The 13,975-nt window shown below is 39.7% G+C and overlaps 1 protein-coding gene across 3 annotated transcripts in view; it reads left to right on the top strand.

Moving 5' to 3' along the window:
• Positions 1-13,975, top strand: part of MIPEP (mitochondrial intermediate peptidase) — a 185,062-nt gene that overhangs the window by 105,967 nt on the left and 65,120 nt on the right. For all 3 annotated transcript variants that reach the window (XR_002800956.2, XM_070240099.1, XM_023621392.2), the window contains exons 15-16: positions 8,020-8,094; positions 11,100-11,219. Coding sequence is in view for 2 of the 3 variants with exons in the window: in XM_070240099.1 (XP_070096200.1) it covers positions 8,020-8,094; positions 11,100-11,219 (195 nt within the window). In the remaining variant the exon portion in view is untranslated. The remainder of the gene's footprint in view (positions 1-8,019; positions 8,095-11,099; positions 11,220-13,975) is intronic.

Genomic DNA, 13,975 nt, shown 5'->3' with positions numbered 1-13,975 from the left:
TCCGCCACTCTGTATCTTTTGATTGGTGAATCCAATCCATTTACATTTAGAGTGATTATTGATATATAGGGCTTAATGCTGCATTTTGTTTTTTGTTTTCTGGTTGTTCTATATTTCCATTGTTTCTTTTTCCTTGTATTTCTGTCTGCCATTTCCACTTTGTGGTTACCTGTGATGATTTTCTCAGTTTTCTCTTTGTTTATGATTTGTGACTTTGCTCTGGTTTTTTGTGTTGTGTTCACCATGAGGTATGTTTAAAAGATCTCATAAATGAGATAGTCCTTTTCCTTCTACCCTCTTATGTCCATTAGCATATGCAGATTCCATCCTGTTCTTCCCCTTTTATGTTTTTGTTATCACAATTGTTCTTTCTTGTGTTGTGAGTTTGTGACCAAACTGAAGTGGTTATAGTTATTTTTGATGCTTTCTTTCTCTTTAACCTTTATGTTATACTTAAGAGTTTACTAACATCTTCTGTTATAGAGCTGCTCTTTTGATTCTGTTTTATCTCCTTACTCAAAGATTTGTAAACCTTGGCCTATTTGTTTCAGGTAGGAGGGCTCCTTCTGAAATTTCTTGTAAGGCAAGTCTACTGGTGATGAAATCAGCTTTTGTTTGTCTGGGAAAGCTTTTATTTCTCCATCATATCTGAAGGATAATTTCTCTGGATAGAGTATTCTTGGCTGATGGTTTCTGTCTCTTAGTATTTTGAATATATGATTCCACTCTTGCACCCTCTAGAGTTTCTGCTGAGAAACCTGTTGAAAGTCTGGTGGGGGTTCCTTTGTAGATTCTTTTCTTCTGTCTCGCTGCCCTTAATATTTTTCCTTTGTCATTGACTTTTGATAGTTCTACTATTATATCCCTTGGAGAAGATCCTTTTTCATTGAGGCAATTAGGAGTTTTATTAGGTTCCTGTGTTTGCATGTCCATTTCTTTCCCCAGGTTTCAGAACTTCTCAGCTATTACTTCTTTGAATAAGCTCTTTGCTCCTTTCTCACTCCCTTCTCCTTCTGGGATACGTATCATTCTTAGTTATTTTTCCTAATTGATTCAGATATTTCCCAAAGAGTTTCTTTGTTTTTAAAAAACTTAGTTCTCTCTCTTCCACCTGAATCATTTCCAGGTTTCTATCTTCAACCTCACTAATTCTCTCCTCCATGTGGTCTGCTCTATTTTTAATGCTTTCTACATTATTTTTCATCTCATTAATTGTGTTCTTCATCTCCAGAATTTATTTTTTGTTTTTTAGCCTTTCACTCTCTTTGGTGAAGTACTCCTTTTGTTCATTAATTTAATTCCTGAGCTCATTTATCTGTCTTTCTGAGTTTTCTCGTAACGTGTTGAGCTTCTTTATGACAGCTAGTTTGAATTCTCTGTTAGTTAGATTGTAATCTTCTGTGACTTCAAGCTTGGTTTCTGAAGAGTTGTTATTCTCTCTCTGTTCTACTGCATTAATGTATTTCTTCATGGTGTTTGATGAATTCATCCTCTTCCAGTGCATTTGTGGTAGTAACCACCTTTCTTATTTGGGTAAGGCTTTGGTTACTTTGGTTCTGAGCTGCTTATGGTTGTATTTGAGAGCCTCCACTTTGTACCCTCCAGTGCTTCTGCCAGAGTTGTCAGTGCCCTCCTGTGCCAGTTTTGCCTCTGAGGTGCCTTGCTGTTCCACAGTGTTGCTACAGTCTCAGGTGTTGCTGCTGGGGCCCAGGCTGTGAGAACTTCTAATGCTCCTGAGGTTCCTGGCTCTCATGTTCCTCCACTGGCTCTTCATGGGCTCTGCATGGCCTCAGATGCTGCTGCCTTTTGCATCACATGGCCTGCTGCTGCTGGGTTGTCTGGGGGTGCAGGTTGCACCACTGCAAAGGGTGCTATCTTCTTGGGTGTTACTGTCACTGCTGGGGGTCCTCGGGACCTGGGAACCCATATGCATCCCTCACTTCTGGTGGAGGTGTTTTCAGGAGTGCTGCCACTGGGGTCTGGGTCACCAGTTCTGCGTTGGCTCTTGAAACCTCTGGTCACAGGTTCCAGCTGCCACTGCTGGGGGGAAGTAAGGGCTAAGCAGGGAGAGGTCACTGTTGCTGTTCCCTTGCAAAGCCTCTGATCTCTGGTGCTGGCTGGTAAGTTTTGAAAACTCTGGTCAGGTTGTTCCACTCTAGCTGAGAACATCCAAGTTTTGTATACTGTCCCCACTTTTGGAAACTCCTGGCCACTGTTGGGGTAAGGGAAGGAGGTGCATGCACTGCATCCACTGCGAGATGGGCAGTGAGCAAGCCACGCCTGTTTTTTCTACCTTTGCAGAGACCACTCGCAGGCACGCAGGGCAGACCTACTGGGAGACTGGAATGGAGCAAACCACACCTGTTTTTTCTGCTTCCACTGCATCTGCTCAGTCACAGAATCTGGGGCACCTGTGAGCTGCAGCGTCCACTCTTTTGATTTGCCTTTCCCTATCATTAGTTGTGTTGAACATCTTTGCATGTGCCTGTTGGTCATCTGTATATCTTCTTTGAAAAATGTCTGTTCATATCCTCTCCCCTTTTTTTTTTTTTAAAAGATTTTATTTTTCCTTTTTCTTGCCAAAGCCCCCTGGTACATAGTTGTGTGTTTTTGGTTATGGGTCCTTCTAGTTGTGGCATGTGGGCTATGCCACCTCAGTGTGGCTTGATGAGTGGTGCCATGTTTGTGCCCAGGATCCAAACTGGCAAAACCCTGGGCCGCCAAAGCAGAGTGCATGAACTTAACCACTCAGCCATGGGGCCGGCCCCCTCTGCCCATTGTTTGATCGGATTGTTTGTTTTTTGTTGTTGAGTGTATGAGTTCTGTATACGTTTTGGAGATTAACCTGTTGTCATATATATAATTTGCAGATATTTTCCCCATCTACATTATTGTTGTCACAACTTACTCCATTTTGTGTTGTATTCCAATTTGTGGTTAAAATGAAGTGATTATGGTTATTTTTGATGTTTTCCTTCCCTTTATCTTTAATGTTACAATTAAGTATTTGCTAACCTGTTCTGATAGAGAGCTGCAGTTTTCTGATTTTTGTCTATCTACTTATCTCCTTGCTCAAGGCTTTGTAAACCCTTTCTTCTCCCCCTTCCCCTCCTAGGTATGAGGGCCTTCTCGATCATTTCTTGTTGGGGAGGGGGGGGTCTAGTGGCAATGAACTCCCTCAACTTTTGTTTACCTGGGAAAGCTTTTATTTCTGCATCATATCTGTAGGATGTTTTTGCTGGATAGAATATTCTTGGCTGAATGTTTTTGTCTTTCAGAATTTTGAATATGTCATTCCCTACTCTCCTAGCCTGTAACATTTCTGCTGAGAAATCTGCTGACAGCCTGATAGGCGTTCTTTTGTCGGTTGTTTTCTTCTGCCTTGCTGCCCTTACTGTTTTTTCTTTGTCATTGACTTTTGCCAGTTTTATGACTGTATGCCTTGGAGAAAGTCTTTTTACATTGATGTAATTAGGAGTTCTGTTAGCTTCATTTACTTGTACTTCCAGCTTCTTCCCCAGGTTTGGGAAGTTCTCACCTAGTATTTCTTTGAACAAACTCTCTGCTCTTTTCTCTCTCTCTTTTTCCTCTTGAATACCTATAAATCCTTATGTTGCATTTCTTGACTGAGTCATACATTTCCTGGAGAATTTCTTAATTTCTTTTTAGTCTTAGTTCTCTCTCTTCCACCATCTGAAGCATTTCTACGTTTATGTCCTCTCAGTTGCTAATTCTGTCTTCCATAATGCCAGCTCTGTTATTTAAGGACTCCATGTTTTTCTTTATCTGAATCATTGTATTTTTTATCTCCAACAATTCTGATTGGATTTTCCTTATAGTTTTCATCTCGTTTGTAAAGAAGTCCCCCTGTTTGTTCATTGTATTTCTGATTTCATTGAACGTCCTTCTGAGTTTTTGTGTGAGTCATTGAGTTGTTTTATGATAGCTGCTTTTTGTTTTTGAGTTTTTCTGGTCATGAAGATTGGCCCTGCGATAACATCTGTTCCCAATCTTCCTCTTTTTGTTGAGGAAGATTAGCTCTGAGCCAACATCAGTGCTCATCTTCCTTTATTTTGTATATGGGATGCTGCTACAGCATGGCTTGGTGAGTGGTGTGTAGGTCTGTGCCTGGGATCCGTACCTGTGAACCCTGAACCGCCAAAGTGGAATGTGCAAACTTAATCACTGCACCATCAGGGCAGCCCCTGTGATAGCTGTTTTTAATTCTCTGTCATTTAGATTGTAAATTTCTCTGCCCCCAGGATTGATTTCTGAGTGTTTGTCTGTCTTCTTCTGTTCAGGAGTATTAATATACCTCTTTGTACTATTTGATGGGGTGGATTTGTGCCTAAGCATAGTGGTAGTATCTCGTCGCAGATCCTCCTGCTGCCGCGGGGGTTGGAAGAGGTGTGTTTTCTGAACCTGCCGTGACCTCTGGAACCTGTGCCTGTCAAGCCTGGGCCACTCGTTGGGATCACAGCACCACTGCGGGCTCTCCCCCTGTACGGGAAAGTGATCATGCAGGGGCTCAAGGCTGCTGCCACCTTCTCCTACAGTCCCATCGAGATGTGCTCCCACCTTTTGACCTGTAGCAGTACCATGGGCATTCACAGTAGCCAGGAAATTGTATGCACGGGTGTGCAGATCTGCTGCTGCCTCCAGGTCACACCTGCTGTTGTGCTTTGTGGGCAGGTCTTCCCCAGGAAGTCTGAGCCTGGGCCACTCCCTGGGACCACATTGGTATTGTGGGCTCTCCCATTGGATGGGAATGCAATCACACTTGGGCTGAGGACTGTCATCACCTTTTCCCATAATCACACCCTCAGGCCCACAGCGATACTGTGGAGGCTCCAGCTGGGAGAGCAGTCACATGTGTGCACAGGGCTGCCAGGGGCCCAGACCTATCTTCACCATCTCCCCAGGAGCAGCTCATCCACCTTTAGACGTATAGCAGCATGGGTCTCTGAGGCTTCCTCTTATGCTATATGGGTATCCTCCGATGATCAATGAAGTTCTAAGGGGTAGGGATGAAGGGAACAGCTCACTCCATTGTGTCACAGATGTCCTCCTCTGTGTTTTTTCAATACATAGTTTTTCATGAACTATTTTCACTTGTCCTTGTTCTTATATACTCTTTTTGTTTACATCTTTTGTTTTATTGTAAACTTGAAAGGAAAGAATTAAGCCTCATTAAATTTGTCCCTTTATTGTTTGCTATTCCTGTATGGGTATGAATCTTGGAGATATTGGTCTCTAAATAAACAAGTTATTTCCCAGTGGAAAAGGGTATGTTGAGTTTGAATCTTGATCTAATTCTTGGCATTTCAAAATCAAGACAGAAATACAGAGCAGAAATAGGAAACCTTTTGAAGATGCCGGGCCCCCATTGTGGGCCTCTAGGGCTGCTTGTTTCTCTGCTCCCCCTTCAGCAGGGGCTCTGTGCTGTTTGCCTTTCTGTTGTCTCCCTCTCCCTCTGTGACTTGACTTTCCTCCTCATCCACCTTCCCTTCCCCACATCCTCCTCATCTGTGCTGCAGGGGGCTGCTCAGTTTTGCCTGCACCCCAGGCCAGATTGCAATCACAGGCCTCTCCCAGGGTTGATGATTCTACCCTTCTCAATGGGTAAGTCTCCATGGGCCTTCCGCACAACTTTCTCTAACCTCCTTGATCCTCAGTCCGACTCCCTCTCAACAGCTTCCTCTCTGACCTCACAGAGAGCACACATCAAATGGAAACCCCACACCTGAACCTCCTCTCACCTGTGGTCTGCTCAGCTTGTCCTCCTGCCTTCTCAGGAACCTTAAGCTCTCATTGTCTCTTCTCTTTCCTACATCTCTAATTTTTGTCACCTCTTTGGACTTTTACCATCAGCATTTCTAAAGTCTGCTTAAGCATTTCCCAACCCGAAACAAAAACTTTTCCCTCCACCTCCTTCCCACTGCAGCTACTACCCTCACCCTCTCCATGCTTGTCACTCACACTTCTGGAAACAGTCATCTGTCCTGTGTCTCTCACCTCCCAGTCAGCTGCAGCCCTCTCTCATGGTGCCTCTGCCCTCGTCGCTCTGCCAGTTGCTTAGGTTGTGTGTGTCACTGGTCCACTAACTATACCCTCCCAACTGCTTTTTCCTGATCCATTCCTGCCTTCTTCCTACCCAGTGTCTACACTGTAGGCAAAGGAGTCTTTTTAAAACGATCGGACCATGTGACTTTTTCGCTTCAACCTCCCCAGTGGCTTACCACAGAGGTGGAGTCTGAGGGTGGAGACCAGTGTCCTTTCTTGGCTCACCCTCCAGGCATCTTTAGGCCTGGGCCCCTCCCTGCCTCTCCAGCCTGGCCAGAACTCTGCTTCCTGCCCATTGCTCTTTCACCTCCTCCAGTGGCCCTCTTCTTTTCTGCCCTTTACGTATCCTATTTCTTCTGTGGAAATACTTCTTTGTCCCTGCAGCCCATTCTTCCCTTGTCTAGTTAATGCCTGTTCATTTTGCAAATCTCACTTCTACACTATTTTCTCAGTTAAGCCATTCTAGGTTATAGCTTTCAGGCCAACCTGCACTGCCTTCCTTCTTAGCACTCATTATAGTCATAGCTCTTTTTAAAATCGTGCCTACATGGGTGATGCCAGCCTGTGAAGCTCATGGGCCAGGGCCCCTGTCTGATCACCATTTTCTGTCCCTTGTGCATAATGCAGTGCTTACCCACAGTAGTTTTCACTGTTTGTTGAATAAATAAGAAAATGCCATCTTTCCACATATACTTCTTTTTTATGAAAATAAAACTATTAAAGCTTTGTGAAGCATGAAAAATTCAAGTGTAGCACAAGTCCTATCAAAAGAAGGTAAAATATAAAGTGAGGTTAAAGGAACCTGAACATTTTGATACAAGCTCTTGGCATACGTGACTTAATTAAATCTTGACTTTTTAAAGTCCTGTTTGAGGAAATTTTTCTTTATGCAAGATGGGTGCTCCTGGTGTCAGAAAGCCCCAGGCCTTTTACTTGCACCAGAATTTACAGTATACAACTTCCTTTGGTCCATATTTTAACTCTTTAAAATTGTCTTTTTTGCCTAGTTTGCTTTTCTTATAGCCAAGCAGAAAGAGAAAAGGCTTTGTTGTCTGAGCCTTCATTATGTACTACTACTGTAGTCTTTCACTTAAGAAGCCATTTTTAAGTGATCATTCTTGTGTTCATTCATTCCTTCTGTAAATATTTATTATCTGCTGATGTGCCAGGGACTGCTCGCATTATCATTCATTATGTAATGTATTTTTCCTTAGAAGGGCTTTTGGATAAATTTATAAATTGTAAATAGAGTGGTATAAAGTGATAGCTTTCTTCAATAAACATCAGTATTAATGATTTTAAAGCAGAATAAGATTAAGTACCTCTTAAACTACATTATTAGTTTATTTCTAAGAAAATATGTGATGTTATATGATTAGGTTTAATTACTCTCCTAGAGGAAGCCTTAAGTCATATAGGATATTATACTGAGTTTCCAAGCTTTGCAATTTATTTGTAAAATAAAAGAATGCAATTCGCTATCATAGTTATTTGTTAGGATATCAATTCAGCCTTAATACTAGCTGACACCATGAATTATAATTTATTTCTTGAAATTTTAATCTTTTATTCCCATCATCAGTTATTATATTCACTTAAAAGTCAACAGAGCACTTGAACAGGCTTTCACAGGCAACGAAGGAATAGAAATAGTACTAACTTTTATTAAGATTTTAAATAGATTTTTAAAGATCGTTGCCACCGTCTTAGTTCCCTACAATGCTGTATTTTCACGTACAAACTCCTGTTTGACAATTACCACTTTTGAAATTAAATGGAATATCTTTATCCTTTGTTATCTTGTCAACTAAAATATTTCAAAGTTAGTTTCAAACCATAATGAAATTCTATTATTAACTTTTCATTTGGTGTTATTTTTAACTTTCCTGCCTTGTAAATACTTAGTACGATGACTTAAGCAATTTACTCACATGTGTATTCTTTTCTTTTTTCAAGTCACTGCCCAAAAATATGGTGTCTCGTCTTTGTGAATCTAAAAAGGTTTGTGCTGCAGCTGATATGCAGCTTCAGGTATGTATGTACCTTTGTTCTGAAGTATTTCAGAGTAGTTATTCAAAATAAATATATAGCTTTAAATTCTTTCCAGTGCTACACATTTGTTATAATAATTATGCTTCTAAAGCATCTTTCATCTGAGTTCAAAGAACTTGACCAAAATTGACTCATTCAGTCCTTGCACTGTCCTTATAAAGTAGATGTTAAATAACATTGTCTCCCATGTCAGTGGGGAAAATCAAAGCTTGGAAAAGTTACATGGCTTCTAAATTATACATTGCAGCAATCCAGTTGTATATTTTTATTCACTTTGTATTGTTTCCAAAATTTGTGTTTTTAGATGTGAAGTTTAAATGGTAATAGCTGTTAGTTTTAGATGGTATTCAAAACCAATTTTCCAGGTTTCCAGATAAAAACTAGAAAAATTTTATGAACCATCTGGATGTCAGGTCTACATGATCCCAGATGTTTAGGTTATTTGTAATTACTGAGATTGTTTGTGGGATTCTTACTCTTCATCAGATCTTGAGAGTTATATAAACATAGCCTAAACACCCATCTTTCATCTCAGACAATATTGACTTTATAATGATCCAGTTACCTATTTAAAAGTGTAGCCACTATTTAATTGCTTTATAGTTTTTCAAGTTCAGTCCTTAGAAAGTAATGAAGGAACTCTGTTTTTGTTGTACCTTAAAATATATATTTTAGTGAAGGAAATGCGCCCTATAGACAAAACCATGAATTGACATTTGATTTACATGATTTAGTGTCTCTTAATATCAATATAACTTAAAAAGGCTTTCTGGATTATTTGAAAAAATTAGCATTCCTTGGCAAAAGTCTTTTGATTTGCTGATACTCTGCAGTGAAAGTAGAAGTCCTACCTTTTAAAAGTCTGTATTGGGGCTTTCTTTTGGAACAGTTGTTCCAATGATTTCCTTATAAAATGGAAAACCAACCTTTCACTCCTTCCACCCTCCAAAAACAATAACCCCCTGAGGGAGGTAGAGAGAGAGAGATTGAAAGAGAAGGGGAGGGAGAGGGAGAGAGGAAGGGAGAAGGAGAGGGAGAGAGGGAGGGGGAAGGAGAGGGAGAGAGGGTGGGGTAAGGAGAGGGAGAGAGGGAGGGGGAGAAGGAGAGAGGGAGGGAGGGGGAGGGGGAGGGGGGAGGGGAGGGAGGGGGAGGAGGAGGGGGGGGAGGGGGGGAGGGGGAGGGGAGGGAGAGGGGAGGGGGAGGGGGAGGGAGGGGGAGGGAGAGGGAGAGGGGGAGGGGGAGAGAGAGACTCTTGTCAGAAGAGCTGCCTGTGTCAGCTCTCAGTTTATACAGCTATCCCCTTGTGCAGTGGGTGGAAAGGAAATGAATTTTTTCAGATTTCTAAAGGGGTATAAACAGTGTTTTAAGAATTGTGAACTTTTTTTGTTGTTGTGCATTGTTTTAAAAATAGACTCCTATTTTTCTGTGGCTCTGAGGGCCCTGGTCCCAGGCATGCATGACTTCCTAGGTTGGTGGTAGGCTTATTGCTTTAGAATTGTTTCGTTTATCATAAAACGACCATGAAATATGTGTGCATGAAATACCTTTTGCTCTGTTTTTGTTATTTAAAAAAATAATTTCATTTGTGAAAGGCATAATTGAAGGAATGAACTCTTGAATTCTGATTTGTTTATAGATTGGGGCAAAAAAATACCTCAGTTGAGGTTAGAAATAAGAGTTTCAATTCCTAATAATTTATTCTTTTAGAATATAGATAAGACATGGATGAGTAATTTTGGCTTCTCTGATTATCTTTATGCATTGTTACTCATTATAGAATATAGAATTAAAAGAGCTGTATTTAGCTATATGTTTAGATTACCAGTTAGAGTAAAGCAATATTTATATTTAGGAAATGTCTGTATTTTTCTAGGGAAGGTTGAAACTTGACTTTATAATTTAGAACCATAATTCCATATCTACATGAAGCCAGAAGCTAGAGGTCATTTAAATTTTTTCTTTTATCCAAGCTAATCCTCACTTCTTTCAAGTCAACAGCTGCACATTCTCTACAAATTCCATTTTTTAATCAGAAAGATATGTATCAGAATCATAATTGCATATCAGAATTCTTCCTTTAAAATATAGTATTTTCTGCTTTCTTGCTTCAGCTGAACTCCAAACAATGTTAATGTTCAAGTCAAATATTGCAGTGAAAAAGCACTTTATCTTTATTTTAGATTTCCTATGCAAAATTTAGTTTTCAGAACTGTGTAAGTGGCAGATTTCATGTTCAAACTTTTTCTAGTGCTTTGTTCTCCTCTTATGTTTCAATGCCCTAGATCCTCTACTCAGAGGTGAGGGATCCTTCTCTCCTGATCACCTCCTTAAGCCAGAATTGCCCCTGCACAGCAGCTGTGTCCTTTGTATCTCCTGACACCAGGTGTGGGGTCTGACTTGGCCCCAGCTCCAGACTCCCCAGCAGCTGCTCCAGGATTCTTTGTAACATCTGTACTCACTAGACATCAGATTGCTATTCCTTTCTTCACCACACCCCACCTATTTAATCTTCTTTCACCTCTCATCACAAAACTAAGATTCTGATCACTTCATTTCTCTCATTTAAGGTATATCAGAGTTCCAGGAAGAAACCAAACAGTGTTTGTTAGATCCAGGGGGTCACAAGTTGTAACTTTATTTTTTCATATTTCCAACTATATATATTACCTATATATATAAGCAAAATTCCAGTTCTGTGATCACAAATCTAATATGCTACATTGTACATAAGGAGTACCTTATGGATAAGGTTCAAAATTCCTTAATATCTTTAATCATGAAAAGGTTGAGTTTTCCTTTTCATCATTAACGTGTTCTTACATGTGGTACAAAACACATCTCAAGCCACATATACATTTATATTTGTGAATATTTTCAACTGTGGTTTATAATTATTATTCTGATGCACTTACAACATCTTTGGTTGACCACATCTTAGATAAGAATGGACTACCAAAACTAAATGGATGTTTTCGTCTGTCTAGGTCTTTTATGCCACTCTGGATCAAATCTACCATGGGAAGCATCCCCTGAGGAAGTCAACCACTGACATTCTCAAGGAAACACAGGAGAAGTTTTATGGCTTACCATACGTTCCAAATACCGTGAGTCTGGCATTTTGATGCTGTTGTGTACCGTTGAATGGTTCTGCTAGTGTATCTGTCGGAGTAAGTCGGTTGTGATCACCTTCCCTCTTACAGAACTTGAAATCCTCACATTTATGTTGAGATTTCCATTTGGGCAAATGCTAGAAATTACCTGGCTCATTTAATGTCTTTGACCGTCCTTTTACATGTGCTTATTTTCCCCCTGCTAGCATTGTTTTTCTAGATTCATGGGAAAGTGGAGGCCTCTATTCTTTTTTGTTATTTTTCTATAATGAGAAAATGGTTAGCAAGCAATATAAGGTGAATGTGACTATCAGTCCCTAATCATTTCATTGCAAAGAGAATTAACATGTATCGAGTACCTTTTTCATGTCAGGGGTTGTAACAGATGTTTTCCATGTCTTGTCGTGGGGTTAGTTCCCTGTCAGGGTAGGAGCAGGAGTGTTGCTACCATTTATTGAGCTCTAGGGGCTAGACTCTGTCTAATAGCTTTGCAAAAAAACATCTCTAATTTAACTCTCAGAACAATTCTATAAATTAAACAATATCTCCATATTTGGGGCTTGTATTGAGGCTCATACATATTATGTGTCCTAAGATCACTTAGTTACTGAGTAGCCATGTTGGAATTCAAAACCAGCCCCTGCAGTCGTGCTTTGTTCGTTGCTTCCGAGCTCCCTGAGGAGGCTCGGAGGATGGTGCACTTCGCCAGGCGCCTGCCTCGCGTTACTCAGGACTCAGCCCCAAGGGACAGAACCCGATTCCTCCTGGCTGCAGCAGGAGAGCAAGTTTGTTGAGTCTCGTGGCTGAGAGGTGTAGGGCTCTATCTGGTTTCTGGTGAAGTGGATCTAGTTGATTCTTACACAGTATTGTTAGAAATATTTCTCTTTCTTAGCTCTGTTTTTCTCTGGACTTATTTCATTCGCAGACAGGCAGCCCTGACCTGGCGATGTGGTGGCTACCAGTAGGTCCGGGTTTATATCCTGCTAGCTTAGCCAGTCTGATAGAAAGAGAGCTAATTTGAAAGTACTCTGTAAACTGTAAAATGCCAAATAAATGGTTTTATTTGTTACAGTATTGGATACCAGCACATGTTATACTGAGCAGTTAAGTTAATCAGTAAACTATACTTGTCCACTAGATCTTCAGGTCCTAACACTCAAACGTGCATGGAAATAGTTCATATTTACCAGAAAAGTAAAGTAACAGGGTATTTTATCTTCATAATATTCCTTATCAACAGTTCTGATCATCTTAGAAGCTTAATCATCTCCATATATATGATTCTAGTCATACTCTCTACCTGGTTTTGACCTTATATATAATTTATTGTTCTAATTCTGTGTACTGTTGAGCTCTGGATTATCTGTATTAGTTAAAATTTGTAGCAATAAGTCATAAATAATAACTATTTATCAATGGAATAAATCATAATAGCAATTGCCTAGATTTTAATAGCTTTTTCCAGTTTATGGAGCCTTGCCTGATTCATGTGCTTCCGTGTGCGTGTGTTTTTGTGCTTATTTTATATTCTTCTTTGCTTGGTTTTAAAATGGATGTGACTTAAACTCCATATAGTTACAACATAACCAGTAAGTAGTAAAGTCATAGGAAGACCCAGATGAGGAGGACCTGGGCTGCTTCCTAAAGCCGCAGAGCTGCCTTTGGCTGAGTGGCGTGCCCCTGCCTTTCTTTTAAGTCTTATGAAGATTTAGCTCCTCCTCCTTTCGGAAGAGAACTCAAACTTCCTTCCCATCTAGCTTTCCTCTATGTAATAACTAAATATACAATAAGGTAACAGTGGCAAACAAATTCTCCATCAACTATGAGTAAATTATTTTTGATTAAAAAGAGGGATGATGTTATTAAATCCACTATCCTGTCCTAGTTTCTTTTGAGAAAATATAAAGCTTCGTCTCTCACTGAGATCGTCTCCCCTCTTCATTGTCGGTAGCTGCAGCACTTTGGACAAGTTGTCTTAAGAGCCCTTTAGAAGAAGCATAGCTACAGTTAGAGAAGAAAGACTTTGTTTTAAGTCTTGTCTTTTTTTTTTTTAATGTCTGAGAGTTTGTTTAAATTTGCACAAACATTCTATTCTTCCTACCTGGAAACTTTGGAACATCCTCATTCATTTAGCAGCTCATCATTAAACCTATAATAAATATTTCCACAAAAATAAAGAATAAAACCATTGGAATTCTTCAACGCAACATTCATCAGGGTAATAAGACAAGGAAAAGAAAAGATAGAAGCATTGGAAGGGAAGAATAAAAATTGTCATTATTTGCAGATAATTGATTGCTGAGAAAAATCAGAAGTATCTACAGGTAAATTATTAAAATTAATGAGAGGTTAGCAACTATTCTGGATAAGCAATCAATATATAAAAATTTCATCTCTGTTTACCATCAACAAACTGAAAAAAAATTTAAAGATACCATTATAGCCACAAAAAGTATGAGGTACCTACTAAAAAAAGTCTTATAAAAAAAAGGGTATTATCTTTATCTTCAAAATTCTAAATAGATGAAGAACTGAACCGTATTTATAGATAGGAAGATTTAGTTTTAATTTAAAATTAATATTAATTTTTCTCCAGTTAATCTATATTTATTGTAATGTAATGCTGTTTGTTTGTTTGAACCTAACAAGCTGATTATAGAATTTGATGTGAAAGAGCGATGGCCCAAGGATGGCCAGGACAATTCTGAATAGCAGCAGCAAGAGGAGAGACCTGCCCAATCACGATTAGT

This window comes from Equus caballus, chromosome 17 (genome assembly GCF_041296265.1).
Source record: "Equus caballus isolate H_3958 breed thoroughbred chromosome 17, TB-T2T, whole genome shotgun sequence".
NCBI lineage: Eukaryota > Metazoa > Chordata > Mammalia > Perissodactyla > Equidae > Equus > Equus caballus.
Note: the sequence above shows the minus strand (reverse complement) of the source record. Positions and strands in the feature narration are given on the sequence as shown.